The 26,089-nt window shown below is 41.6% G+C and overlaps 2 protein-coding genes across 5 annotated transcripts in view; one reads left to right on the top strand and one right to left on the bottom strand.

Annotated features, from left to right (window-relative positions):
* Nucleotides 1–10,377, bottom strand: part of WDHD1 (WD repeat and HMG-box DNA binding protein 1) — a 30,364-nt gene extending 19,987 nt beyond the window's left edge. The window contains exons 1-7 of one of the 2 annotated variants that reach the window (XM_054827534.1): nucleotides 10,322–10,377; nucleotides 9,749–9,837; nucleotides 8,127–8,238; nucleotides 4,884–5,035; nucleotides 2,568–2,679; nucleotides 1,942–1,992; nucleotides 129–224 (exon numbers count right to left, since the gene is read on the bottom strand). In XM_054827534.1, the coding sequence (XP_054683509.1) occupies nucleotides 129–224; nucleotides 1,942–1,992; nucleotides 2,568–2,679; nucleotides 4,884–5,035; nucleotides 8,127–8,238; nucleotides 9,749–9,825 (600 nt within the window). In that variant the 5' untranslated portion in view covers nucleotides 9,826–9,837; nucleotides 10,322–10,377. Of the gene's footprint in view, nucleotides 1–128; nucleotides 225–1,941; nucleotides 1,993–2,567; nucleotides 2,680–4,883; nucleotides 5,036–8,126; nucleotides 8,239–9,748; nucleotides 9,838–10,122; nucleotides 10,262–10,321 lie in introns of those variants that run through there. The other variant, XM_054827536.1, reaches the window with a different exon arrangement.
* Nucleotides 10,378–10,439: 62 nt separating this feature from the next.
* SOCS4 (suppressor of cytokine signaling 4) lies at nucleotides 10,440–22,429 on the top strand. Of its 3 annotated transcripts, XM_054827539.1 has the most exons (4): nucleotides 10,451–10,780; nucleotides 10,999–11,165; nucleotides 16,729–16,811; nucleotides 17,256–22,429. In XM_054827539.1, exon 4 carries the CDS (start codon nucleotides 17,355–17,357, stop codon nucleotides 18,663–18,665), a length of 1,311 nt encoding a protein of 436 aa, XP_054683514.1. In that variant the 5' UTR covers nucleotides 10,451–10,780; nucleotides 10,999–11,165; nucleotides 16,729–16,811; nucleotides 17,256–17,354; the 3' UTR covers nucleotides 18,666–22,429. The 3 variants fall into 3 exon arrangements, with proteins under 3 accessions (XP_054683512.1, XP_054683514.1, XP_054683513.1); XM_054827538.1 differs by lacking the exon at nucleotides 16,729–16,811; XM_054827537.1 differs by lacking the exons at nucleotides 10,999–11,165; nucleotides 16,729–16,811 and having other exon boundaries at nucleotides 10,440–10,780.
* The last annotated feature ends 3,660 nt before the right edge of the window (nucleotides 22,430–26,089 follow it).

The following is a 26,089-nucleotide window of genomic DNA, read 5'->3' as shown; positions in this document are numbered from 1 at the left end:
AAGTGAACTTCATTCCAAACATTTTCATTACTCCCAGGAGTTGCAATTTGGGCTTGCCCAGCTTGAATTCTACTGTTAGACTCCCAAAGAGAAAAGGATTGAGATGTGTCTAAAACAACGTCACTTACCTTCCCACTGCCAGGTTGCCAGCCAAGCCTGCACACTGATTTAGCATTTATCACATCATTACATTTCTGCAGCAGCGGCCAACTTGTCGTGCATGTCTGAAAACAAAATATGAAAAACCCAAGTTTTCTAGCTCTGTGAAAACCTACTGTATAGTACAAATTCTTAAAGGAAAAGGGTGGACAAAACCTAACAGGAAAAACGATATACCATTTTTGGAACTGAAATAATCTCTTTCATCCAAATACAATGGTACATACTGCCTTAAAACTGAAAAAAAATACCTTGCCAATACAGGCCTGAAACTATTTTAATGACAATGCAACTACTTGCAACAGAAATAAGATCCCAGAACAAGGGGTTTTAATCAAGTACAGAACAAATGAGCTCACGTATTTTTAGCTTATAGAGAAAATCTGGCCAAAATGCATTTGTCAAACCCAGATCAACTGCAGCAAGGTGACACACATCAGACTGAATCTCAGCACAGCAGTATAAAGAATGAATGGCTATATTCTCAAACTACAGCACAGATAAACACATCACACTGCCATAATTCTAGGACACTGTTCGTGTAATTGCCCCAAAAGGCACTCACTGTCAGTCTGGAACACGAGATTTCACATCAGAAGCATGCTTTTGTTTTAAAAAAGTAGCAATCCACAAGTGTGGGGGTACATTATCAACTGTACTTAGAGGAATAATTCCAGACAATGGCATTTAGCAAAAATAATCCACATACATATGCAGAATTGCCTTATTAAAATGTTCACTTGAAACTCTCTTTTCAAGTTCCTTAGAGTTTCCAAGAGCACAGACTAAATCTGATTCTCTCACTAAATCTGATTTCATACAGGCCCTGAACTATTTCAGCCAAATATTGCCAGGCTGAGCCCAAAGACTGTATTTCTAATAAATTATGTTCTTCACACTGTAATTTAGGTCATTCTTCTGAGAAATTGTTGTGATGTCTGTAACAAACAAACAAAAAGAAGTGGAATAGCAAGACACTTTCAAGTCAATAGCCTTAAACTCATTCAAATCCAAAAGATTGAAATGCACTGAGCTGAACCTCGAGCCCTTAGAAAACTAAGTATGTGTGCAACAGGCAGGGAGCAGGAGAGACTGAAGCAGTCAGTACCCTATCAAAAAAAAAAAAAAAAAAAAAAGTTATCATCATGGGCATCATCTCAGTGATCCTGGCATGTGAAATTCATATCTCTTCCTAACCTCGGGTCAAAGCAATCGCGTTTCTAAGGAGATTAACCAACCAGATCACTTATAAAAGAAGATATTGTGTAGCATCTCAGAGCATCATTCCACCTTCACCAGTCAGTCTACAATCCCCAAAATTGTTTACTATTTCATAGGAAGCTTGGTAAAAATAAACAAGATGAAAATATACCTAGGTAGTTGTTTATTAGAATAAAAATCCTTCCTTAACCCTGAAAGCAATGAGCTGAAATTCTGAAATAAGGAATCTGATGTCAATTGCTGTCTTTACAGGGAGGTGTTATTTCCAAATGTTCTGAGGACAAAATACACAATGGTGGCCAATGAAGAAAGATGAACAAAAGAAATCAGGGATTCCACAGAGAGGAAGAACAATCCACAGCTACCCAGGCAACATTTCATCATCAGGCTTTGGAATTTCTCCCAGAAGTAGATAAAAGTATTCTGTAAAGCATAGTTAGATTTCTTCCGCAAAAAAGAAAACCCTATTTCAGTTGGGTTATTTCAGTCCAGCTCTTCTCGTTGTCTGTGAAATCCTGGATTTCTTATGAAACACTTCACTTTGAAAAGCAGGTCTCTTACCTGATCGGCAATTTTCCATACTCTGACAGAACCATCGCAGCTTGCTGATGCCTACGTAAGAGATTTTTGTAAACAAATTAGTAATTAAAGACATAGAGAAATTAATGCTATGACTCTGAAAAAAAATCCCTATAACCAATGCTACAGACATGTAATATATAGGCAGTTTTAGAAAGAAAGCCTCCCAGTTTAAACCATTTTAAGACTTAAAACTGTCTAATATTGCCATCTTGATAATTGTATTTGACTCCAAGCTACTGTAATTACAAACCCTCATACTTCAAGTGAGCTGCTTATTCGCAAGAGAGGCTCAAAATTAATATTACATTTCTTTAGTGAGCCACCTTTTCCTCTCTAAAATCAGATCAGCATTAGATTCCAGAAGAACAGAGACAGTAATTGAGTAGTAAAGCAAAGACTGAGTTCTCCTGGGAGGCAACAAGTTGTCACACATTCCATGATCAATAAGGTCAGCTGAAATGAAGTAATTTCATGTGCTCAGTCACTGTTTTGGTTTTGGGGTTTTTTTGTTTGTTTGTTTGTTTTTTATAAAAAGCATGGATTTATTTATTTTTCTAAGGGAAAAGGAGGTTCAAAGTAAAAAGTAAACAAGATCGTGTTTTTACCAGATAAACGTCCCTAGGGTCAAAAGACAGGCTTAAAACAGGAGCATCGTGTCCTCGGAATGTTTTCTGCTTGCTGCTGTCAGTCACCTCCACAACTTTAACCATAAAGTCACTGTAGATCACAACATCACAGACATAAAAGCATTAACATTGGTATTAGCAATGACAGGCTATTTGTTTATGGCAATAAAAACTGAATTGGGCACTAACTATCTTTTTGGGAAATTATGGCTCTCAACACTATGTTCTAAGGGAAAATGAGAATCTTGAGGCTTACTACAACAGGAGCAAGGCCAGATTATCTTTATCAGAAAGTAATTTTTGTTCACATCAAAGTTCATAAAATATGGTTGCTCTTTGAAGAGGATCTTATGCGCACACTGACCATATACCTGCTTACTATAACATTCTATATGACCTAATGAAAACGTCTGCTTAGATACCAAAGAGCTGACTCAACAAAACTATCTGTTGAATGGGATCAATATTCATTACTATAATTATTTGGTGATGTGGATTTTCAAACAAGATAGAGCAAATAGTTTATTTTGTGACCTTTTTAACAGGATTTTTAAGATCATTTAGTGTATTGGATACATTAACAGATTTTTTTTTTACAACTTTATTCCCTCCTCCAAAATTACAGACATTACTGTGGTTTAACTCAAAATATCAGTGCTAACTTCTAAGCCAAAGAGCTGCTGTGATGATCTTTCAGTACCACTCCCTCTTGTACTTTATTGCAACACTCTCAGAGACAAATTTAATTTTAGGACCTAATTCTGTAGGGTTCACCATTACTTTAACTATATTCAGAAACACAGCTTCAGTTGTATCTAGTGCTAACCAGTCAGTCATAAAAGGAAGTATATAAGCTATATTGCGAGACAACTAAAATTACATTAGCACTCTTAAACAACGAAAGACAACTTTAAAGAAAAAAAACAACAGGCAATAGGATATTTTTTGTTTATTTAAGAAGCCACACAACTATTTTTCAAATAATTCCTGTGAACCTTGGCAGGCAGTTGGATGTTAAACTTACATAAAACTGAAGTTTGCAAACTTCATGTAAAAAAGGGAGAAATCTGGGACAACTAAAAGTAATTTTTCTTAGCTGCATTCCTTCATTTCACAGCTGCCACTTTCTCCTCCAGTATGTTACAGAAGACCTCATCGAGGAGTGGCCTCACAGTCTTACAAGCTCTTTTTCCTAATGTGGGACCCCTGGCCAGGCTGCAGAAGTAAGGGGTTTTTGTAAAAGTTTTGGAAACAGAGAAGAGTTTGCCATCTGCCTGAGCTCTCTAATCAAAGCCAGATCCTGGGGCAGAGCTGTTCCCTCAGGAAGAAGCACTGGCAAAGGGCCTAAACTCATGATCCTTGTCAGATTTGGAGATTAGAGTGGTTACTGCCCCTAGCTGTCCAGCCTCCCAGTTTTGGTGGAGCTGGTGCATCTGCTCCACAGCTGCCAGAGTTCACAGTCCAGCATATTCATTCAAATTGCTTTCTAGTTCAATTCACACTTAGAGGAGCCAGGTAGCAGATGCAATGCTCTGCCATCTCTACTGTGGAGGACAAATTACAGTAGAGAGGCAAGCAGACAGCCTGGGTTACCTACAGCTGCCCGAAAAGTTCACCAAATCCAAGTAAGAAGCACCCAAGCCTTAAATAAATGTAAAAAAAAAAAAATAAAATTGCCTGCTTGCTATTTTGCCATCTCTGTTAAAGGACTAGTGTATATTATGTAAAAGCAAACATGCTGCCCTAAGAAATTAGCTAAACTAGACATTTAATTCCCCTCAGGCAAGTCTTGCAAGTGTCATCTGTTAACATTTGGCAGAATGGTGATGCTACTTATGCCAGAGAACGACTCAAAGCTCTCACACAAATTCGAACCCATCTAACTTTTGCATGTGTATATACATCTGCAGTACCATGATCCTGAACAGTCAGGACGTTATCTTCAGCACACAGTCACAAAATCCTTGATGCTGCAATGAGATCCATATGGGCGAATGCTTATGCTTATACATTATAAGACTGAAAGCTGAAAACACTCAAGTCTCCTAAAGAAAAGGAATTATTTCACAACACCAGAATTCCATTTAAAATTATCTGGTGGATCAAGTATCTCTGAGCATTGTTTCCTAAAGTCCTTTTCATTTCTTTCTTCCTCCACCCCTGGAAGGCATTTTGCAATACTTTAAAATCCTCAGAGGTATGTGGATTAACGATCTCATTGGTAAAAATCAGCAAGCAAGGAAGTTGCCAGATTTTGAACAATAGCAATGCTTTTCCTTATCATGCACAGATTACCTAGATCCAGCAGCAATTTTGGTCCCGTCACTATTAAAGATGACGTGGTTTGCATTCATGGTGAATCGAGTAAGGATGCCATCTGGAGCTCCTTCAGGAAATGTATGTATCTGAACAGTATTGTTCGATACTGCTGTGATCAGTCTTCCATTCTACAAACAAAATCCATCATAAAATTTGTTAGTTATAACACATTTATGCCCATGGAGCCAAAAAAATTGCTCTGAAGTTCCAAATATTTGGGCAGATTAACTTTCAGAGTTCCAAAAGAGGTCTGATAGTAAGAGCAGCAGGGGAAATACTCTTTAACTTTTTTTCTTCCCAAAAAAATACAGACAAGCACAGTAACTTTAATACTTTATCACTTTAACCAAACTATTGAAAACTAGAAAAATTATGTTCTTACTTTCAGTCTTGTGAAACACACTGCTAGATTTAATACTGAAACTCCAGTTGCTTCAGCAGACTTAAAATTCATTATGTTAACTATATGGCAAATTACTGCATCAAGACTTTCCCAACTTCTATCTTTACTAAAATAATGAATACTCCAAGTCACTACTGAATTTCAAAGAGAACTATCCATTCTTCTTCTGGTGGATGGAAAATTCACTCCTTTTACACAGGCAAGAAAGCTCTTGGAAAAGGAAGAATCTTGCATCCTCTTAATACGCTGCAATATCAGGAGAGGGCACCCTTGGACCAAACTTCTCAGTTAAACGCCACCAGGGAAAGATGAGAAGTTCATGAACTACAGCTTAGTTCTTTTCAGAAAACAGATGTTTACTAAAAATGAATCCAGATTAAAAGAAGTGCAAAACAAAAGAAATAATTATCCTATACTTGCAAAAGTAGTATCTCTTCTTCAAGTGACAATACTATTCTTCAGTTGTACGTAGCAGTAAGTTTTTGAAATATAAAGAAATGCCTTATTTCCACGAGGTGTTTTTTTCTTTGGGTTCGGGGGTTGCTTTTTTTTTTTAAGTTGCCTAAAGTTATAGTACAAATTCTGAAGATAAAAAGCAGCAACCAGTACTAAGTAACCCAACTAAATAAGAGATGAGATTTATTACCTAGATTAGATCAACATATCAGATCAGTTCCTCATGACATTTTCATTAATGAAGAATAACTTTTGAAATAAGATTTCCTGAAGTTAAGTCTCACAAAGCGTTCTTAATCTTACTGCTTAAAAAGATGTATAAAAAATGGCTCAAAACTAAAAGCCCTTTACAATAAACTTAAGAGCACAGGATTTTTCCTGCTGGTGTCAAAAATTAAATCCACAATTTTCCCTCCTCTATTCATTAATAGTTTTAGCAATTTCTGGCTCTGCCACTGATTTGCTAAGAGAACTCATTCACGTCACCTCACTTGGTTTGTGGAAGGAAAAGTAATGCAATGAAAATCAACAGGAAAATGCCCTAAAGTCAATGATGAAAATAGCTTATATAGGTATTGAGGAACAGATACATGAGGTATGTTAAAAGGGATATAAGAAAGAGGTTTCATTTAAGGCACTAGTTCTGAAAAAGGTTTCAAATTATTATTTTTAAAATATAATACATATATGTTAATTCTCATTTATTTCCTCTCTCATACTCCTCTCCAAAATCACAGAGAGTTGAAAAAAAAGTTTACATTTTTCCTTTACTACTGCAAAGTTAACTACACAATATCTGAAGAACTGATGTAGACTTCTGGAATTCTCTTCTTCTACAACTACCACAAATACAACATTTTTGACCTTCTATTACTAATGTAATATAACAACAACTGCACATAAAGGAAATACTGTGAAAATTCTCAAGCTAAATACATGAATGTGCATAGTAAAAAGAATTCTTTTCTATTATACAAATTCATATAGGTAATTTATCTGCCTTGTTATTTACAAATAATGGCTCCTGCAAGATATAGTAAAAGGAACTTCCTTATCATTAAAATAAACAGGGCAGGTTACACTTTAAATGCCAGTCACTCAGACTACAGAGCTGCCTCTAGTCGGCATTCTCACAAATTCTTACAACTTATACAAGCAAGAATCCTGTTCTCTTCCGACTCTGGGGATGGTGGGTCAGAGGCATCTTTGAGTCAAACAACAATTTTGAGAGAAAAATATCAACCAATGATAAAAAAGTATTACCACAGCATTGCCGGACACTGACTTTGTGAAAGCAATTTGTGATTAAGATAGATTATAATTTCTTGGGCCTTAAAACAGGTCCATATAACCAACCTCTTGGCTCTTTTTCCTAATACTTGATGATCATATCTTACGCTGGGAAACCTTTTTGCAACTCACACTGTGAGAAAACACTGAAATAGCCTAAAAAGTTCACTGCATGATTAGCTTAATCTGCTGGGTTTGTTTCTCAGAAAGTCACAAAGTCAGAAATTAGTATAACTGAATATGAAGGAAAAGGAGGAAAAAAAAATTACAGAAGGTTAGTATAAGGAATAGTTCCTCTACAATGCTGTATGGGGTAAAATGAATTGCCAGAAGTATTCTTGATTTATATAAAATAATTTAGTTAAAATATTCAAAAAATCTATAGGCACATTTAATCAATTAAATTTCTGTGTACTTCCAAAAAATTATATTTTCAATACTTGGACATAAAGGCAGAATATGTTCATATGCTCAAATTTAAATACCTGCCCCTCATTAAACAGGATTCAATTTATTTTTTCCATACATTAATCTGAAGACAAAGATCTACATATTTAATATACATCAGACAAAGACCATAGAATGGTTTGGGTTGGAAGGGACCCCAAAGCCCATCTAGTTCCAACCCCCTGCCATGGGCAGGAACACCCTCCACTAGCCCAGGTTGCCCAAAGCCCCATCCAACCTGGCCTTGAACACTGCCAGGGAGCCAGGGGCAGCCACAGCTTCTCTGGGCAACCTGTGCCAGGGCCTCACCACCCTCACAGGGAAGGATTTCTGCCTCACATCTCATCTCCATCTCCCCTCCTTCAGCTTCAGGCCATTCCCCCTCGTCCTGTCACTCCATGCCCTTGTAACCAGTCCCTCTCAAGATCTACACATTTAACATACATCAGACTGAAACGCACTACATATGGTATTAGTCTTGCCTTTTTCTGTACATTATCCCAGTATATGTTTAATGTTACCCACACGAGCAGCATCCCTAAGCTTGAAAATTCAGCACCTGGTACAGTCATGTATCAACACCAGCATGACACAACTTAGAGGAGTTTTGTTAACGACGATACCTTTAGAGCACACGAATAGGCCTTTTCTCCCACATTAATGGACTTCGGATCATCGTCATCCAGGTTTTCCCAAATCCTAACGTCTCCATCACTGCCACAAGTTACAATGCAGCTGTGGAAAGACACAGGACTTGTTAGCACTCAGGAATGGAAAGGATAGCCACTGTGACTTTCAATGCCAAAATGAAAGTGTTAGTAAAGAGTTAGGGTGAAACACAATACATACTACGCGATACAGCAAATATCTACATTTATTATGTCTACGTAACTTATTAAACATGGGGGGGGAAAAGTTACATCTGGTAGCATAACACAGTACCTTGAGTCTCTGATAACTACCTAGGCTCGGCACTCATCTGAACTGACCCTTAGATATTATCGGTCAATCCATTTTTTCCAGGATCTAGAGCAAATTTTTCAAAGGACTTAATTAGCACTGAATTCACTAAGAACTGGGCATTTAATTGCTTCTTAAAACTTTGAAAACTTACCTTACAGCTGATCACAAAGCTGAGGGCAAAACTAAGACTGTTAATGAATACTTGACTGAAATTTAACAAGCTTAACATGCTCCAGGCCTACAGAACCCTTAAAAATAGTGAACAGGGAATTCAAGTTTGCTGGAGTTAACTTTCACAATTTTAATGCAGTAAACAATAACCTGAAGTCACAGAACAAATGTACAGAAGTTTGCATGGGATTTTTTAATTAAAGACATCGTGAATCTATAATCAAGCCTTGCATTCTTTCTTGTTTTCTAAAGTTGTCTGCAGTCCCAAAAATTTCTAATTAAAAAGCAAAATGTTACAAAGCCAGAGATGAAGCTGTGATGTTGCTCTTAGATCTGTAAGGTCTGTAGTTTGACAACACCATGTTGATATTGAATATACTGATGCCAGGGAGACCAGCAGTAGTGGACCAGCGGTATTTGGCAGAGGTACCTGCACCCTTTTTTAAACATTTGCGTTGTAATGGCAAACAAGGCTTTTTGTGGTTTCGAGGGATTGTTATTAGACTAACTCTTTGTACCCACGCTAATGAACTAAAGAAAGGTATAAGAGAATGTGGCCTTAAACCATACTCAGTATATAAGATTTAACCTCTGAGATAATTTTGAGAGGGTTTATCTTCTGGTTTACCATTTATTTTTAATCAATAAAACAGTAATGGCAAATATTTAGTTTATATTTATACAGCCAAGAGCTAGGGCAAGAATAGCAAGAAACGATAGCAAAGCCTGATATTGGATTTCTTCAACTATATTTTTAGTATCTTAGTGCATATGTGAACATATTTATTCCCACACTACATTGATTTCTGCTAGATTCTATGAAGTCACTCTTATAAAAAGGGCAGATAGAGTTTATATATATATACACACACATACCTACTATATATATATGCTAATATTTAAGTTATAAATCAACCACTTCAAAACTCAGGGCATCAAAGTATGTTATATAGCCAGTTCTCAACACAGGTAATACCAAAGGATTTCCCAGACCAAGCCAGGCCATAAATCCATCCCAGCACCTCCCCCAGCTGTGGCTGGTACAGAAACACCTGGGAAAGCAATAGACAGGTCCAAGATGATCCCTGGTCTCTAGGAATTAGGCAATTACCTCCCAGTGTCATCGAAGCAGACATCAGTGTGGCCCTCGGTGTGGCCGTACCGCATTGGCTTCTGCGCGGATGGCATCTTCAGCCTCGCCTGTTTATTTATGGAGGACAAAAAGGAGGAGAAATAAAGTAAATTTAGATGGAAAAAGCTTTGGGAAGAGCCTCAGATAGCAGGGCAAGGTCAGAGTTGCCGGGACACCCATCCACCCACCCACGGGGTCTGGGGACGCGGGGCTCAGCCACCAGCCGTGCCCGGCTCGGCCTAAGCGGATTACAGCCCGGCAGATGCTGGACACGGCGCCTGCACCTCCTCGCGTGGGAAGGGCCTGGGCGTGCAAGGGACCCAAGAAAAAAAAGGGGGGAAAAAACGGATTACCGGGGGACGGAGGGTGCCGGGGGCCTGTCCCTCAGGCACCTCAGCGCCCGGGGCCAGGCCAGGCTACCCGCCGGCCCCCGGGAAGGGCCCTTCGCTCCCCGTCAGAGGCCACGGCTCCCCGCCGCGCCGGTAAGAGGTCCGGGCCGCCCACCGAGGCGAGGGGGAAGCCCGGGACCGCGCTACCTTCCCGCCCACTCACCGCACCGGCCCCGCCGCCCGCTTCGAGCCTTCCCGCGCTCGGCGCCGCCACGGCCGGCCGAGCCCGCCCCGAGGGCCGGGCCTGCTCCGTCAGGGCCCGGGGCGGGGCTGCGCGCAGGCGGGGCTGGGGCCGGCCCTGGCCGGCCGGGAGAGCGAGGATGGCGGCGGGAGGCGCGGTCGGGGCCGCCTCACAGCGGCTCCGCTTGGGCGGGTGAGGCGAGCCGGGGCCCGCGTCGCCTCACACCGGCTGCCATCGCGCTCCCCGCTGCCGGCGAGACCCCGCGCATCGGCGGCCGCGGAGGTGCCGGTGGCCTTCCTCCAAGTCCTCCTCCTCCTGCCGTCACCCCCACGCCTCGCCCGTCGAGGGTCAGGCCGCCCAGCCCGGCTTGAGGGAGCGAGTTGGGCGGCGAGCGGCTTCCCCGGGGAGGGAAGCGCGATCAGCCGCTCCCTCCAGACGATCGTAAGTTGGGGCCGGGAGGAGCCGGGCCGGCGGGGACGCCTGAGGCGGGGTCAGCAGCCGAGGTCTGCGCCCAGTCACCGGGGTGGGCTCGGTCCTCGGTGGGTGTTCGCTTTTCCTGTTAAAAACTGCGCGTGGGCGCATGCCCGATGTATATACCCTCACCGGTGAAGTGCATGTATATTTACTGTACGTACTTATGTCTGTCTATCTAATGGCAGTCCCTCAAGAGGCACAGGAATGGCGAGAAAAGCCCAAATGAGGGGCAGTTGCCTTTTACTCCCCACTTCGCCAAAATCCCCATTACAGCAAAGTGTTGCAGAGGGGCTGGGGAGTGCTCTGGCCCGAGTCAAGGCTGCAGGATCAAAGCCATTTGGAGATCGTTATGGTAATTATGGAATTACTCTGTAATTATAGCCATGCCGATGCGTGTGCTAGATACAGTTGACAGCGGTTGTAGTTAGGCAGGTAGCGATTGCACTGCAAAAATCATTAAGCCTTCGTGTGCTGAAAAATAGTGGTTTAGTTCTTGAAGGACAGAAAAATGTTAGAGCTCGATGTACCTGAAAGAAGGAGAAAAAGCAGAGTTCTCTCTTTTCCATTTATGTGGCTTTAATGATCTGGCCCAGTTTATTCCCGCTTCTAAGAAAAATTGCTTCCAGGCAAAACTCTTTTATCTTCAGTTTTGCTCAGCAGTGGAGTTATCAGTGGTTGGGGTGAGCAGAATGATTTATTTATATTGGAAATGTGGTTGGGCTCTCTATAACAGTCACATTGTTGGTACTTTCATGAATGAGTAAGTGACAGGATTACAAAGCAGTCACGCTTCTTTTTTTTAAAAAAAAATATGCCCAGATTTCATTGCTAAACCTCGTGGAAGCTGTATAGAGACATGTTTTCCATGGGTGTATCCTGACATATTTCAGTAAATCATGATTCCTGGTGAGGATAATGTGTTCTAGCAAAATGATTTGAGCTGAACCGCTTATCAGATGAGTGGGAAGACCAAGCTATTCTTACAGCAGCCTTACTGCAAGCCAGTGCCTGGGACGGAGACGAATGCATGTCAACTGTATTTATTTTTCTTGATTATTTTAATTTGCAGAAACTCTCATACAAACCACATCTAAAATATTTTGCAGTATAAAAGCGGTTTTAAGTTCAGTTCTGTGTAACAACTAAATTCATTGTCTGGAGGTGTTGCCTGCTGGGATAACTCTTTGAATGGCCATCGGAAAACTGAGGGGGGAGGTTTTTCAGGGGGTGGGGGGAATCCCACAATCACTTCGCCAAGGGACTGCAGCCCCAGTGGCTTTGTCGCATCCAAAGTGGCACGGCATCAAATGCAAGGTTATCCTTTAAATCCGGTCAGGAACTCAACCTGCTGCTGACTTGATTAATAGGTTGTAAGTGGCTGCAAGCAGGGCAGGAGCCGGGGGAATCGCGCTGCTCTCCTATTCGGTTTCTGGGTGGAGCACGAAGTGTTGGTCATGGATCATAAAGCTTCTACTGATTTAGTGCTGCTGCGGTCTGCCAAGCGGTGCGTGCGTCTCTCCTTCAGCACATGAGCGGAGTTTCATTAAAGCAGTAGATACGAGCAGCCCTCACCTTTGGCATCTGCTTCCAGGTCACTTCTACCTCCTGGGTATGAATAAAATAGCCCCAGTGTTGGGGTTAGGGGGGCATGGCCGCACACCCCCCTGCCTCCTATAGTTCCAAGACAAATCAAGGGTATTTCCAAGTAAGAAGTATTATAAGTTATCATTGGTATCCTTAGACAGTCATTTTCTTTTGTGTGTGCCTGATTATTGCTTTAATCTGCTGGAAAGGCCTCTGGAGTCAAGCTTAGGTATTTTTGGATGGTATCATAAATCAAAATAAACATAGTGAAAACTGAAGAAAAATAAGTTCAGACAGAGAAATTGAGACTTGATATTATCCTTAATAGTTTGGGCTTTTTTCCAAAATAAGTCAATAACAGCTCAACTTCAGTGGAAGGTCAGGTTTTAAAATGCGGTCTTGCGGCCAAAATCTAATTGGGCGAAATTAATGAAAACAGCATGTGACGGGTGAGAATTTTTTTAAATAACTTTTATGTAACTTGAAAGAGGAAAGAAAAAGTACTCCAATTCATTATGGCTTGCTCTTCTCTCTCGGGATTTTATCCACTTCTATAACAATTCCAAAATTCATTTATTGTTCTTTGTGCGAGTCTCCTTTTCTTGTTTAATTAGAGGCATAATGCAGCGACGTGTTGATTTTGTGGACAGAAAACTTTCAAAGTACTTCCTTCACTAGAAGGGTCATGCAATGTGGGAGCACTGAAGAGGTGGTGGGACCTCCGTCCCCGGAGGTTTTTAGGACATGGGCACACCATGCCATGGCTCCCCTGAGAACAGTCCTGCTGCGAGTGGGAGGGTGGGCTGGAGACCCCCCCACCATCCACTTCAGCCAGTGCTTTGCTGATATTGCAGTGTTTTGCTTCTTTGTTATAGCGAAAGGGAAGCAACTTGATGAAGAGGACTTGGAGGTACTAAGCTAGAGGCAAGGATCCGGCAGCTCAGGACATAAATATCTAGTTAAAACAATTCAGTATTTATTGAATAAATAATTAAAAAAAAAGGTCCATCTACACTTACAGTTTTAATTCTCCTATTGGAGTTATTGCATATTTCCTGCTGATTGAATTAGACGTATAGTGATGCTGTAACTGTCTTATCACAGTTGTTGATTGCAGCCCACCTCTGGCTAGGAGGCAATACTGTTATTGCCTCCAGATAGCTCCTAGATACGGCTTTTAGTTTGGACTTGAAGTTTCAGTGTTGAGGCATCAGTGCTTGAAAGAAAAAGCATCTTGTGCAGCTGTCTGCACCCCCCCCCTCCACAGCCAGCGAGAGACGTGCTTCTGAAGGAGGGAGCTGTGCACATTATAAAAACAACAACAAAAACCACCCAGCTCTGCTTGTCCTCAGGGACTGTAAGCTGTGACAGTGTTGGATAACCTTGAACTACAAGCCGGATCCCGTGGCCCGAAGTGAACTCTGCTTATCCCTGCATGTTGCTTTACCTTTGCTGTTTGCTTGGGCGGAAGAGTTTCAAGTGTAAGGGTTTTGTTAAATTTGATGCCCAGGGTATCCCCGCATAGAAGAAGGCTTTTGTAGGCAGGAGACTAATTCTATCTACCAAAGGTTCTCAGAATTGATACGCGTAAGCTGCACAGCGCTGGACTCCTCCATTTAACCTTGCCCTGTAGGGAAAAGCACACTTTGTGTTTCCTCTCTTTTATCCTCGCCCTCTTCTCCTGCTCTTTCAGTTGCTCTCCAGCCATTAATGGATGCATGGTACAAGGCATTTCCCTTGGACGTTTGCAGTGAAAGGAATAGCTGGTTTAGGTGAATAGCCTTAAGTGGTAATACAGCTCTGAATGCCTTGCTGCTCTTTATGCCTTTTTCTTTCCAACAATCAAATTATTTTTGGTCCTCATGAATCACGGATTCGGACGGGTACAAAGGTATGACCCCTTGTAATGCCAAACGGTGGGATTTGGGCACCTAAATATGCTGTGGCTGATGCGTTGTCAGAAGGCAGCTTGCCTGCCACACACCATTTGTAACACATTTGGAAACCCAGGTTTTGTCTCCTGAGTCGCGAGCTGACTGCTGAACCATCCTTTACTCTTCCTTCGCAAGGTCAAGTTCAAACTTGGCTTTAGTAGGATGACATCCCTTTTTCTTCATTTATTCCATGCTCTTTTCATAGGTCCGTGTTATGTCTGATTAGCAATTACTGCTCTGACGTGGCAGAATTGGCGCTTCGGTTCCAGCAGCCTTCAAACCCCAGGGAAACAGTTTTCTGTTGCTGGCTAATGGTGCGTGTCTTACAGCGTCACGTGCTGTTTCTCCAGTTTCAGAGTTCAGGTACCACTAATGAATCGTGATAGAAGACAGGTACAAAGTAGAAGGTGGTTTTACCAGTTAAATACAACAACTTAGAAATGACATGAAACACTGAAATTATTTCAGTTGCAAGGCTGAAGTTAGGAGATAACAGGCCTTTTCAGCAATTCTGAGTTTTGTACATTTTGCAGTTTTTAATTAAAAGCCCACATTCTGCGTATTCTTATTCCTTATATGGGCTGGATATGCAGAACGAGATAATTGAAGGTTTCAAAAGCAATTACAAACTGTCGTATCCTAATTTTTAAGTACTTGACTTTGCAACCTCAATGATATCTCTCTGTCCAATTAAAAATCCCATATATAGAGACTCGATGTATTTTACCACAAGATGAATCATAGACTCATAGAATAGTTTGGGTTGGAAGGGACCTTAAAGCCCATCCGGTTCCAACCCCCTGCCATGGGCAGGGACACCCTCCGCTAGCCCAGGTTGCCCAAAGCCCCATCCAACCTGGCCTTGAACACTGCCAGGGAGCCAGGGGCAGCCACAGCTTCTCTGGGCAACCTGTGCCAGGGCCTCAGCACCCTCACAGGGAAGGATTTCTGCCTCACATCCCATCTCCATCTCCCCTCCTGCAGCTTCAGGCCATTCCCCCTTGGCCTGTCACTCCCTGCCCTTCTAAAGAGTCCCTCTAGAATAACTTTTTGTCTTCTGCAGTTACTTCAGATTATCACCAGGGTAAATGAGAGTGCTTTTTTTTTTCCCCTCTTTTTTAATTGTGGAGAAAATTCAGTGCTCGACTCTAGTTTATTTCTTTTTGGATCAAAAATGTAAATGTTACGAAAGCAATCAATGAATCTTGGTCTAAATAAAGGTGTTTTGGGTCTCATATACAAATGTTGCCTTTCTCCTGTCTGGGTGGCATCTGGCAATCTTTTCACTGAAAAGTAGTTCGCAAAATCCTGAGAGAAGAAAAATAAATCTTTTATTTCAATCTTTGATTTGTAATTGCTGGAATATGGAGCCCATTCTCTGATTGTCCTTGGTACCAGTGAGGTACTGTTCATCTAGCTTGCTTTAATGCCATTTTTTCCACATATTTGCAGTATTTTACCTGTCTTACCCTTATTCCACATTTCTTCATCTCCTCCTTTTCCCTCCACTTTCCTTTCCCTCGCAGCTCTCAGGTTTGTGGGTTGTAAATAAGGAATGCAATGTCAAAAATTCCAGGGTGAAAGTTACATCTGGGATGCGTTTGGCCCACAGATTGCATGTGAGCCTTTTGGCACGACAGTCTTATTCTTTTACTGAAAGCAGAGGCTAGAGCTCAGCCTGCGCAGCCCCAGGGGACTGCAGAGAGGTTGTGTCATGCTGGCTAATCCTGATGATGAGAATGGATTGAATGGAGAGAGGAAGTGGATGCCCTTTTCTTCTCCTGCTTAATATTTACCATGTCAATTAGTTTTTAAAAAAAACCAAAACAGCACAACAAAAAACCCGCAGCCAAAAAAACCCACCAGTGGAATAAAGGAGCTGTACGTCGTTTTTGTGCGAAAGCATCGTGGTACGTGATGGGAAATATTTGTACATTCTGCCGTGCCTCGGGAGAGTATAGGATGCATAACATATTGCTATCTATGTACCTTGAAAAAATTCTGCTCTACTTTCAACTGAGTAATCAAAAGAAGATTTTTTTTTTCTTTTTCAAAGTGCAACATTCAAAAGGAAACCTCTTATCTATTTGAGAATTCAATACACTTTTGGAAACAAAAGAGAATGAAATCAGCAACTGTAGGTCTCAGAGCAACACTGATTTTAATAATGTAAACTTTCTCCTCTAATGAGTAATAAGCAGTTCCATCTTTCATGGCCTTTTAAAATTGCTTTTAGTAAGGGACTGGATTTGTTTTAATCCTTTTCAGTATGTAAAGCCCCAGATATTTCAATCCCTTAGGGGCTCAGTATTTTCTAGCTTCATTTGAAAAGGCAGAGGAAAACAGCTTTCAGAATTTGACGGAATCTGTGACTGATATAATTTTTTTTTTATCCAGAAGGTGACCCAAAAGTGTCAGTTAAGAAAAAGATCTCTGGCATCCCACCCTGTGGATTAGTAGCAAACAGGCATATCATCTAGGTACAGTAGCTCTTTGTACTCTGACCTAGTTGCTTCTGTTCTGACTTGTTCCTTCTTGAAAGGTTATTTGGAAAAGGTGCAGAATTTGTTCAATGAACAGCTAAACCAGTATCACCTGCCATATGAAGTGCTTCCCTTTAACATGGACCCTAGCACAATAGGATTGCCAACACCTAAAACTGTCTGCTCTGCTTGTAGTCAGAATGGATACTCTAAAAACACCTAAGATGGTTTATTCTGGAGGATGCTTTTCCCAAGGAAGGGTTAAGAGAGCCTTGTCTGGCATCAGGCTGATATTTGTGGGGTGTACTAGTGAATTCAGCTTGATCATATTATTTTTACATGGTTAGCAATTAATTGTCGCTGTTGTCCTGTATACACCTGCGTTGGTCTAGCAGTGTGTGCATGCATAACTCTTAACTTAGCTGTTTTCTTTTTCCTTAGATATTTCCAGAAGGTGCCTCGAGGAAGCTTCCTTACGTAGAAAAACCCTACAAGAAACACAGTGAGCTTTCTGGCAACTTGTGAAGCAAAACTGTCAAAATGGCAGAAAATAAGGACAGTAATATTAAAAATGCAGACGTGAGACCCAAAAGCAGCCGGAGCAGAAGCGCGGACAGAAAGGATGGTTATGTCTGGAGTGGAAAGAAACTCTCCTGGTCTAAAAAGAGCGAGCACTGTTCTGATGCGGAAACAGCAAGTGCTGCGGGAAGATCTGGGACTAATTTAAAGAACCAAGAGAGGAAATATAGCTGCTCCTCTATCGAGCTGGATCTAGACCGTTCATGCGGTCACAGATTTTTAGGCCGGTCTCTCAAACAGAAGCTGCAAGATGCTGTGGGTCAGTGCTTTCCTATAAAGAACTGTAGCAGTCGGCACACCTCAGGACTGCCATCAAAAAGAAAAATTCATATCAGTGAGTTAATGCTAGATAAGTGTCCTTTCCCTCCGCGCTCGGAGCTAGCTTTTCGGTGGCACTTGATCAAAAGACATACAGCCCCTATAAGTCCGAAAGCAGAAGACTGGATAATTGCTGATTTAGCCCAGCACGAGGAAAGGGAGGATCAGCTGCGAGACAATGAGATTGCCAATGGGGGAACGGACTCTCCCTCTCAGTCCTGTGACTTCACCGACAGCAGTTCCTCTAGGGGCGATTCGAGGTCTGAGTTGGTTACAGGTAAGGTGGTAAGGAGCGGTAAAGATGAGAGCGATATGGACTCCGACGATGAAGTTATAACACTGTGCACAAGTTCTAGAAAAAGAAACAAGCCCAAATGGGAAACAGATGATGAGCTGCTACGGATGGAAACACCTCCAAAATACCACACGCAGATTGATTACGTCCACTGTCTAGTCCCAGACCTCCTCCAGATCAATAACAATCCCTGCTACTGGGGAGTCATGGATAAATATGCAGCTGAGGCGCTGCTAGAGGGAAAGCCAGAGGGAACATTTTTGTTACGAGATTCTGCGCAAGAAGACTATTTGTTTTCTGTGAGCTTCAGGCGCTACAGTCGTTCCCTCCATGCGCGGATAGAGCAGTGGAATCACAACTTCAGCTTTGATGCCCACGACCCTTGTGTCTTCCATTCTCCTGACATCACAGGACTCCTTGAGCACTACAAAGATCCAAGTTCCTGTATGTTCTTTGAACCGCTTTTATCCACTCCACTAAACAGGACTTTTCCTTTTTCTCTTCAACATATATGTAGAACGGTTATTTGCAACTGTACAACCTATGATGGTATTGACGCACTTCCCGTTCCTCCATCGGTGAAGCTGTATCTGAAGGAATATCATTATAAGTCGAAAGTTAGAGTGCTCAGGATTGATGTACCAGAGCAGCAAAGCTAGAAAATATTTTTGTGAAAGAATGAAATTGTCTCTAAACAAACAAATAGTATGTTCAGTCTTTATTCCTTCTAGGGTTGTGTTTTTAATAACAGTCTGATTTTTTTTTTCCTTGTCTGCAGGTTATTTACCACCCAAACTAGCCTCTGTCTAAGGCTTTTTTATCCAAATGTACTTTGAGTCTTCCCAGCTCTCTTTTTTAGAAATTATATTCATTGTGGGCTTTTGGTACTGTTCCCAAACTAGAGTTTTACAGAATTTCAGGTAGGCTTTCTGGTATTTCTATAGATGGATAGTCTTTAGATCTAAAACCCCTAAAAATCAGTTTTGAACTTGATCTGTCTTTTATATTGTAATTTACATATGTTGCCGACATGTTTGAAATAATGCAGTGTTAACTAAACATTGACTCATCTGTATTTTCTGCATTTCTTTTAAAATGAGTGCTCTAGCCTCTGTGTGTGTGTATGTATGTCTGTCCATATCTAATATAGTAAATTCATCAGTCTATTTCTAACATTACTATTCCTAGCAAAATGAAGTTTGAAAGAGGATACGATCTTTCTATAAATACATCAGGGGACTAAACACCAGGGAGGGGAAAAACAATTCAGGTTAAGGACAACACTCTGTACAAACGTATAAACCGGTGGTGAAAAGATTTGGATTGGAAAAGAGGAAGGCTCATAATCATCAGAGCAGCGGGGCTCTGGAACAGCTTTTCATTTTGTATAATAGCAGTAAAAAGCAAACTACTCATAAACTGGGATTTGATCAGTGTCTGGAAGGGATAATGATATAGTTACTTGTGATAGATGGGACTTGGACTTAGTAACTCTATTTCTATGTTACTATTTCATTATATGAAATACCCAGTTTTCACTATGGGAGCTGCTGCTTCTGAAATGATAAGGCATGGAGTGGGAGGGTGAGAAAGAAGAAATTTCCTTAAAAATCTGCATATTAAACTATCTGATCTTGCATGGTCGATCCTGAGGTGGTAACAAATAACTTTGTTTGTTTGTTTGTTCTTTTATTAGGGTTTGGGGTTTTTTTCATTAGTATCGTTTTAAAAAAAATAAAAGAGCCTGCAGATTTCTCTTGCAATGTGAAGCATTTGGTTGAATGGCCTCCTGCCAAATTCCACGTACGGGAAAACCATGCATGGATAATGCTCCTAAAAGCATTACTTCCATTACACGGATAGGCTGAATTATTGGTGAAATCCCAAGGAGACTCAGTGGATCTGGGTTCAGGCAAGAAACCCTATTGCTTTCCAGGCTGGCCTTGGGGCGCAGCTCCGGGTGGTGCAGGGGTGACCGGCAGTTCTGTTGTCTTGGCTTCTATGTGCTTTATCTCCTCTCGCAAAACTGGGCCCACAACTACTCTGCCAAAAGTCTGTGAGATGATGTAATTGTAACTACAACCACCACACTGTTTTCTCTCATTTGATCGCAGGGAGCGTTTGTATCCTCTTGAAATGCTTTTGAAACCGAGACCCCAAGCCTGAAGAATTACAAATGTGTTTAATTTCATGCATGCAAAAGATCTTATCAAAAATCAGCAATTACCCGTGTGCCTGAGGTTACGGATGCGTGCAGGCTAGGAGCAGCGGAGCACAGTGCCGGAGAGTCTCGCTCCTAGATTGTAGACTAAGACTAAGCAATATTTCTATTTGAATCTTTTAATTTCACCTTGTACAGAATCCTATGGATTTGCGGACATCAGATCCGTCCTGTGAGCTGGGTATTTGGGAGTTACCAAGGAGGCTTTGCCATGCCACTCCACCGGGGACCTGCTACTCTGCCCTTGCCCTCCCCAGCAGAGAACACCCTTTCCACTAAACTGCTGTCACTGTGATGATGTAAACAGATTTCCAGGGACATCTGCTTAGAGACCAGCCCGTTTGTTTGCACTGTGTTTTAAATAGGTTTTGAACCAAAGTCTCCAGGGAGAAAATGCTAACACATCAATCTATCGCATCACACACAGATGAATACGCTACAGGACAAACCCTCAGCTGCTATAAATCAGCGTGGCTTTATTGATACGCTTATAACGGCTTATACCAGCTGAGATCCTCCCTCCTCCATATGCAAATGATAATTGTGTGACTGATGCCAGAAAAACTAGACTGTTTTTTCTGTCATCTTTTCCTTGTGCTGCTTCCATTCAACTGATGTTGCCGTTTGCATAAACTATATTTTATCAAGGACAGCTTCATACTGGTAAATCTATCTTCCCCTCTATCTCACTGCCATTTTCCAAATACAAAGTGAGTGAGCAGCGGGCATCGTCTTTGCTCTGCTCTTTTGCGCTGCACCCGTCGTGGTGGAATGATGGCCTGGGACTTGCGTGGCTGCAGTACGAAGTCATAGAACCTGGTTCAAAATCTGACTTCAGGGAGCGACATCAGAGATATTTGCAGTCTGCTTGATGAAAATTCTCTTTCAGAAACTCTGAATTAGGGCAAAAAGCTTGTAATTTTAGATAGAGATGAGCATTATTATTATTTTTATTGCAACACCACAAAAAACAGATTTCAACCAGAAGTTGTACTTGCTTTGGCAGTTAGCGAAGGCCACCATCTCTTTCAAAATCAGCAAAGACTTTATCCCCTCAAACTGAAAGGCCGTGAAAGAACATTTTTGGGGGTCTGGTTCCCCAGTGCGCTGCATTCTCAGTGTCATTCTGTATGTAGCCTACATTGTTTTGACATTAGTTGATGCATCGCATACCCCAAAAAAGTCTTAAGCTCCCCAATTTTAGGAGACCTATATAATATAGCAGTTAGAGGAAGAAGGTGCGGCACATGAAAATAGTGCCTTTGGGCCGGTTAATGGCATTTATTTAGAGAAATCGTATGTAGAAGATATTGAGGAATGGGGTTTTGTGAAAGTTCACCCTATTATCTCCTGGTTTATTTGTCCAGATCATATTTGTGTGACGTTTGTACCGAATGACATTGAGTTGCATCTACGTGTGCAGTCTGCGAGAGAAAGATCCGTTTCATGAAATGTGGTTTTTTACAAAACGTGAGAACTCAAGAGGTCTATTTTACTTAAATCCATGTACCTTTTTTATCTTTTTTTTTTAATAAGCTTTGTAGAAATTAACTGCTTTTACAACGTGCCAAGAATTGTCATCCTAAAGCTTTCCTCCCGCTGCTGTCATTTACACCAGTGCTGCTCGCTCCACTAACACTTTATCCCACCTTGCATCTGAAGTACGACCCAAAGGTAACCAAGTCCCGAAGTTCAGTTTTGAAACCCTCTAAAAAATTAACCTCAGAGACAGGGTAAGAACTTCCATTTTCTAAGCCTAAACTCTTGCAAGATGAAGATCCCGAGTTCTTCAGGATGAAGATTAAATGCAGAACAAGGAAAGGTATGGAGATGTGCGGAAAAACACGTGCTGAAGACTATGCAGCAGGTCGGTGGCCGAGCGAGGACAGAATCCAGAGGTGACCCTGTTTTGGGGCACAACCCCCCATTTTGGGGCACCCAGCCAGCTTCGTATCAGGAATTGTGGTCGGTGTGATGTGGTTTGTATTGTTTTGAAGGCAGTTCCGTAGGAGGACAGTAGAAACACAGTGTATATAATGGGTGTGAACAGCTTCTGGTAAGAAAAAAGCTCTGATTTTGATCAATTATTTTGATATAAGGAGGGAAGAAAAGGTCAGGCTTTTGATGCACGCTGGGCAAACTACATATACAAGCTATTTTTACAGGATGGTTGAAAAAAAAATTAAACGCTCTTTCCATTAATTATGTTCTCTGGAGTTTGCTTTTGCCTGAAGTGACTTTTTGCAACTCTATAGTAATGGCACTTGTTGGCCCAGTGCCGCCAGTACAGAGCAGCTTCAACTCCATCAGCATCATTGATGGATTTGGGGCAGTTTGTGTGTCTGGTAACTGGGAGCACGTTCCTTCTCGATTTTCCTACTCTCAGCCCTTGCCTTGATGAAATCCAAGGCACATTTGGAGGAGGATATGTGTATCTATAGTAGCATATCCAACTTAAAAACCAAAACCAAAACCAAAAAACCTAGCGATCATCATTTAAATGCTTTCCTTGTAAAGATGCTGTGGTGTTTCCAATATAAAGAAGAAATCCTTGTATGATGCAGTCATACGTGGCCTTACTGTAAAATTGACATGCTCTTAAATAATTAAAAAGGGGGATACTTTAATTTTGAAAAAGGATGCTGGAGGAAGGAGGTTAAAGGAAGCTTTTAGTCAGCTCTAAGGTTAGATTTATTGATCTAGTGATCAATCCCTTTCTCTTTCCTGAATTTAAAGCTAATGGGAGACTGTGGTCAGAGATGAGTGGCTTTTAGTTAGGGTTTTTGACTCTTATAAATAATACAACAAATGTCCGAGTAAGTAATAAGAAATAAGATACTCACTCATTCTTTTTAAATAGAACAAATGTGGCAAACAAGACTCAGCTGTAATTTTTGAAGTCATTTATTAGACAAATTGCTCTTCTCTACTTCTTTTACAAGAGAGACATAAACCATTATATTATTTATTCATGAATCATTGCCATTAAGACGATAAATCAAATTATCAGCTTCCTGTCTCTCTTCAGTTTTAATCATTTTTTATAGTTCACGCAATATAAAGACAGCTTCCTTCCTATGAAACAAGAGACCTTCAGAGACCTTTTTATTGTAAACGTACATTTCCTTCCCATTTTTAAGTATATCCTAGCGATTTTCTCTGTCAATTTTATCTGCAATAAAAATCCAATAAGGAACTTGTACATTGATTCAATATAGCAAAGTTAGCTATGAAGTAAGTGATTTTGGTTAACCTCTGAAGTAATGTACTACTGGAAAACTCAGTTAAAGGATGTTTTTTCTGCCACCCCTAAATGTGCACGGTAGCATCATACATTTACCAGAGAGAAATCTTGACACAAGCTCACCCTGATAGTAGGGTCTTTCTCAAAGGGTTTGATACAAGCTCTGCAGTGCTACGACTTTTTTTATACATCGGAGCTTCTTCCTGCTACGTTTTTTTATACATCAAAGCCTTTTTCTGCTACACCCACACAGCCAGTATGTCTTTGCCTCTTCCCATGAGGTGGGAGAGCTAAGGTTACTCTACGGGCTGAGATCATTTCATGCGTCCTTGCATCTGCCTGGTTCAGCATCTAAAACAGTCGTAGGACGAGCCGTGGTGTGGGTGGAGAAGTCGTCCATTCAGAAAGAAAAGCACATTGATTTCCATTCACAGTAGCAGCAGCTAACTGGTTTTAAACTTGATCGTCCTTGTTAAATACTCCTCTCAGGAAGCACCGATGAGGTCAGAGTTACCAAGGATGGAAGAAGAGCCTCTGTCTGCATCATTAGAAATAGTCATCTGTGTTACAGTGTAAAAATCAATACTTGTTTACTCAACTCTATGAATAATAGAGTTTTGAACGTAAATATATAATTTATGCATCTAAAATCTATAGCATGGGGCTGACGTGAGTTGCAATAACGTCCCTCTTCCCTACATCCATTTTAAAAATCCCCTGGGTGTCTGAGTGCTGCGTTATCTGGCCAAAAGGCGTCCTCAGCCCAGCCTCCCCACAGGCAGGTCCTCACAAACAAACACCCAAGTCCTCACGAACAAACACCCAGGTCCTTACGAACACCCAGGTCATTAGGAACACCTTCCTATGGGGATCCTTGCGGGGTTAGAAAAGACTGCCAGGTGCCCCAAGGATGTCCTCACGTGGATACTCAAGTTACTTCATTGCTGGGGAGAATCCCTTGAACGAACGGCGTGTGTTTGGGACCAGTCAGAGGGATGTCTGGATCAGGGAGCGTAGCTCCCATGGTTGCCACAACATAATGAAAAGTCACAGCAGGCTCATTAGCCCGTTAAGGATGTCTGGCCACTGTAGAGGGCCAAAGCCAGCATCCCTCTGCTAGAGCTAGCCCTTGGGAGCACCGGTCCCTCTTCCCCCTCAGTGCAGAGATACGAGGACAACTGGCTTGGGGGGCAGCTGCCACACAGGCAGCGCATTTCCAAATTCCCACCATGGTGATGACGCCTTTTTGCAAAGAGCATGCCCCATAAAGTCCAAAACTGTTTGTCTCGCTGCCTTCTTCATTTTCTTGAGGCTCTTGCACATCAAAGCGATGCAGCAGGAAAAACACTGGGTTCATGTAACGTACTGGAGCCCAACAGCACAAAGCCAGTGCTGGAAAGTGCCAACATAAGAAGGATTTGAATCCAGCATCGAGGTAGGAGGCCCTGCTGGCTATCTGGGAGCTCTTCCATCTTATTTTCTTCATGTTTCTTTTTAATTCTTTGAGGAAAAAAAAAATTGAAAAATCTCAGTTATTTCTTAAGTCTCATGTTCAGCCACTAGCCAAGAGCATCCCTTGAGTTCGTCTCAGTCAAACAGGTTCATTGCCAGACCTTTGTTTTTATAAATGCGTGACGATTGGAATAGACTCTGGTCCATTGCTTGTGCTAACGGGGGATTTTTTGTTTAAGGAAAAGGCTGGGTTTGTCCTTCGTAGCAGTTATGTGATTGTATTTCTAGGTCAGGTCTTTATGTGTAGTCACATGAAGTTTCAATTTGGACAAAACACCCAGTAAGGGTCTTGATGCTTGATGCTGTTATGATTAGAAAGTTGTCTAATCAAATTTTGTTTCCAATTAAAAAAATTGGATTAGCTCTCAGACTGAGACTTTCACTGTTATTTTTAGTCTACAACTAATGAACCCCTGAAAATAGAGTGTATAATGAAAATACGGTGATTGGTTCTGCTGGGATGGTTGGGAAAATACATTAGCAGATCAGAAAGGGTAATAAATCTTCTGTCACAGCCTTCCTCATTAAACTAGATAATTTGAAATTGCCTCTAGTGTATTAAACAGTTCATTATTTTGTAGGGGAGCAACACACAAGACAAAAGAGTAGTGTTCTTTTAATTGGTATCCAAAGCCTGAAAAAAAAGATCAAGTAAATTTAGTCAAGTCAAATCAATCTGAGCACTGGCTGTGTTGCCATACAACTTGTTCAGAGCCATCCGAAATGTCACGTTCTCTGATTTAGGGGAAGGTCTCTAGAAAATACTGGGGGAGAGAGGGGCAGGGGGAAGAGAATAGCTCAACTAAATCCGACATCGTGTTTTTCTCTGCCCACACAGTTGCAAAATTAGATAATTTCAGGTTTGTGGATATTTTTCTCATGGTTTTAACAAGCAATGAACAGCCCCCCAAACTTAATTATTTTATCAGCACCTTAGAGGCATCTAATGCTTCCGGCAGGCAAAGGGTGCCATCAGCCCGAGGGCAGGGTGTCTGCAGGAGCACGGAGGATAACCTGAGTGGGAAAGTACAGCAAGAAAGGGGCATTTGGGACGACAGCTGGGCCAAGGAAGGACAGCAGTGCCGGGGTGCAACAGAGGCTTTTCT

The sequence above is a fragment of the Grus americana genome, chromosome 5 (assembly GCF_028858705.1).
Source record: "Grus americana isolate bGruAme1 chromosome 5, bGruAme1.mat, whole genome shotgun sequence".
Classification (NCBI taxonomy): Eukaryota; Metazoa; Chordata; class Aves; order Gruiformes; family Gruidae; genus Grus; species Grus americana.
Note: the sequence above shows the minus strand (reverse complement) of the source record. Positions and strands in the feature narration are given on the sequence as shown.